Raw genomic sequence first — 2,696 nt, 5'->3', positions numbered from 1 at the left:
ATTAAGTCGAAGTTGTCTCATGAGGGATAGTAGAGAACCGGGTCATGTGTTCCTTTGAGATACCTTAGGATTCTCTTGGCAGCCTTCAGATGAGATTCCTTTGGATTGAATTGAAACCTAGAACATAATCCTACGCTGAATACGATATCTGGTCTGCTTTTTGTGAGATACAGGAGTGACCCAATGATGCCTCTATACATGGTCTCCTTCACAGGAGAACCAGGTTCATCTAGGTCTAGACGAGTGGCAGTGGCAATAAGAGTATCAATGATTTTTGAGCTTTCCATCTCAAACCTTTTTAGAAGCTCTTTGATGTACTTCTGCTGACTTATCATTGTGCCATTAGGAGTTTGCTTAACTTGTAGACTCAAGAAGAAATTTAATTCTTCTATCATGCTCATTTCAAACTCACTTCCATGAGCTTTGCAAACTCCTCACACAGAGAATTAGTTGTTGCACCAAAGATGATGTCGTCAACATAAACCTGCACAATGAGCAGGTTCCTCCCCTATTTCTTCAGAAATAGGGTGTTGTCGATTTTTCCTCTTGTAAAGCCATTTTCTAGGAGAAATTTTGACAGCCTTTCATACCATGCACGAGGAGCCTGCTTCAGCCCATATAAACCTTTGTCAAGTTTAAAAACATGCTCAGGATGCTCATGACATTCGAAGCCAGGAGGTTTCTTGACGAAGACTTCTTCTTTTAGAAAACCATTCAGAAATGCACTTTTGATATCCATTTGGAACAATTTGAATTCCATATGATATGCAAAGGCAATGAGAATTATGATGGCTTCCGTTCAAGCAACTGGAGCAAAAGTTTCATCATAGTCGATCCCTTCTTCTTGATTGTAGCCTTGAACTACTAGCCTTGCCTTGTTCCTTGTTGTGTTTCCAAACTCATCAAGTTTGTTTTCGAATACCCACCTGGATCCTATGACAATTCTATTAGTAGGTCGAGGGACCAGGTGCCACACACTATTTCACTCAAATAGATGGAGTTCATCTTGCATGGCAGTAATCCAGTCAGCATCTTTCAATGCTTCCTTGATATTTTTTGGCTCAATTTGAGAGAGAAAGGTTGAGAAGGCAAGTGAGTTTCTTGACTTTGATCTTGTTTGAATCCCTGAGTCAAGTGGAGTGATCACATTCTGAAGAGGGGGTGAACTTTTGTGCTTCCAGTTAGACACCTGAAACTCATTATGAGAGGGTCTAGGTTCTTCAGAATGTGACCCATTGTTGACTTGAGTCCCGCTTCTCAGCTCAGCATCTGGGGTTCCTTGCACAACATCAACGACTCTGTTCTCAACTTCAGTTATTGTGATGGAGGAACCAGGTTCCTATGCATCAGCTGGAGATACATCTGCATTATCACTATTTGATTCCTTGACGTGACTCATCATCAGCCTTTCCATTTGCCATATCAATGACTTCACCAGGAACTGTTGACTACTCTCATTCTTGATCAATCTTATCATGTGAATCTTTCCCACATAGTTGGTGTGATTCATCAAAGATCACATGTATGCTTTCCTCAACACATTGAGTTTTTTTGTTGTAGACTTTGTAGGCTTTGCTTTGTGCTGAATAGCCCAGAAATATTCCTTCATCACTTTTAGCATCAAATTTTCCAAGTGCTTCCTTACCATTGTTAAGGACAAAATATTTGCAGCCAAATATCCTTAAATGTGTTAGCTTGGGTTTCCTCCTGTTCAGCAGTTCATACGGGTTTTGTTCAGGAGGGACCTGATCATGCACCTGTTCACCAAGTAGCATACAGTATTAACTGCTTCCGCCTAGAAGTTTTTTGCAATGCCACTGTCAATCAACATTGTCCTTGCCATGTCTTCAAGAGTCCTATTTTTTCTCTCAATAACACTATTTTGTTGAGGTATTCTTGGAGCTGAAAAATTATGACTTATGCCATTTTCAACACAGAATTCATCGAATTTTGTATTATCAAACTCTGTGCTGTGATCATCTTATACACACAACATTATGGCTCATCTTCACCTGGATATTCTTCACAAACGCAGCAAACACTAGAAAAGTTTCATCCTTGGTTTTGAGAAACAAGGTCCAGGTGAATCTAGAATAGTCATCCACTATAACAAAAATGTACTTCTTTCCTCCTCTACTTGTCACCCTCATAGGTCCACACAGATCCATATGGAAAAGATCAAGTGGCCTTGAGGTACTGACCTCCTTTTTGGGCTTGAAGGAGGACCTGACTTGCTTTCCTTTTACACACGTATCACACACCTTGTGATCTTTAAAGCTTGACTTAGACATGCTACAAACCAGGTCCTTCTTGACCAATTTGTTCAGCAAAGTAACTTGCATGACCCAATCTTCTGTGCCATAGTTCAGCATCATCATCAACAACGCTCAAACATGTGAGATCCCCATTTTGCAAGGACTCAAAATCAGCAACATAAATGTTTTTATATCTTTTTGCCATCAGGACCACTTCACCAGTCACAAGATTTGTGACTGTGCAGACTTTTGACACAAATTCCACTTTGTTTCCTTTGTCGCAGATTTGGGAAACACTTAGTAGGCTATATTTTAAGCCGTTCACATAGTACATATTTTTAATTGAGTGAGTGACTTCCCAATTCTTCCTACTCCCAGAATGTATCCCTTTTTGCCATTGTCAAAGGACACACTCCCTCCTTGCAGGGCTTTGAGTGAAAG

General features: G+C 40.3%; 1 protein-coding gene across 1 annotated transcript; it reads right to left on the bottom strand.

The window, feature by feature from the left end:
* Positions 1-982: 982 nt before the first annotated feature.
* LOC138895638 (uncharacterized) lies at positions 983-2,168 on the bottom strand. The gene is made up of 3 exons (XM_070180348.1): positions 2,013-2,168; positions 1,521-1,757; positions 983-1,339 (listed from the first exon to the last, which is right to left on the bottom strand). Exons 1-3 carry the CDS (start codon positions 2,166-2,168, stop codon positions 983-985), a joined length of 750 nt encoding a protein of 249 aa, XP_070036449.1.
* Between the last annotated feature and the right edge of the window lie 528 nt (positions 2,169-2,696).

Source organism: Nicotiana tomentosiformis, chromosome 7 (assembly GCF_000390325.3).
Source record: "Nicotiana tomentosiformis chromosome 7, ASM39032v3, whole genome shotgun sequence".
Taxonomy (NCBI): Eukaryota; Viridiplantae; Streptophyta; class Magnoliopsida; order Solanales; family Solanaceae; genus Nicotiana; species Nicotiana tomentosiformis.
Note: the sequence above shows the minus strand (reverse complement) of the source record. Positions and strands in the feature narration are given on the sequence as shown.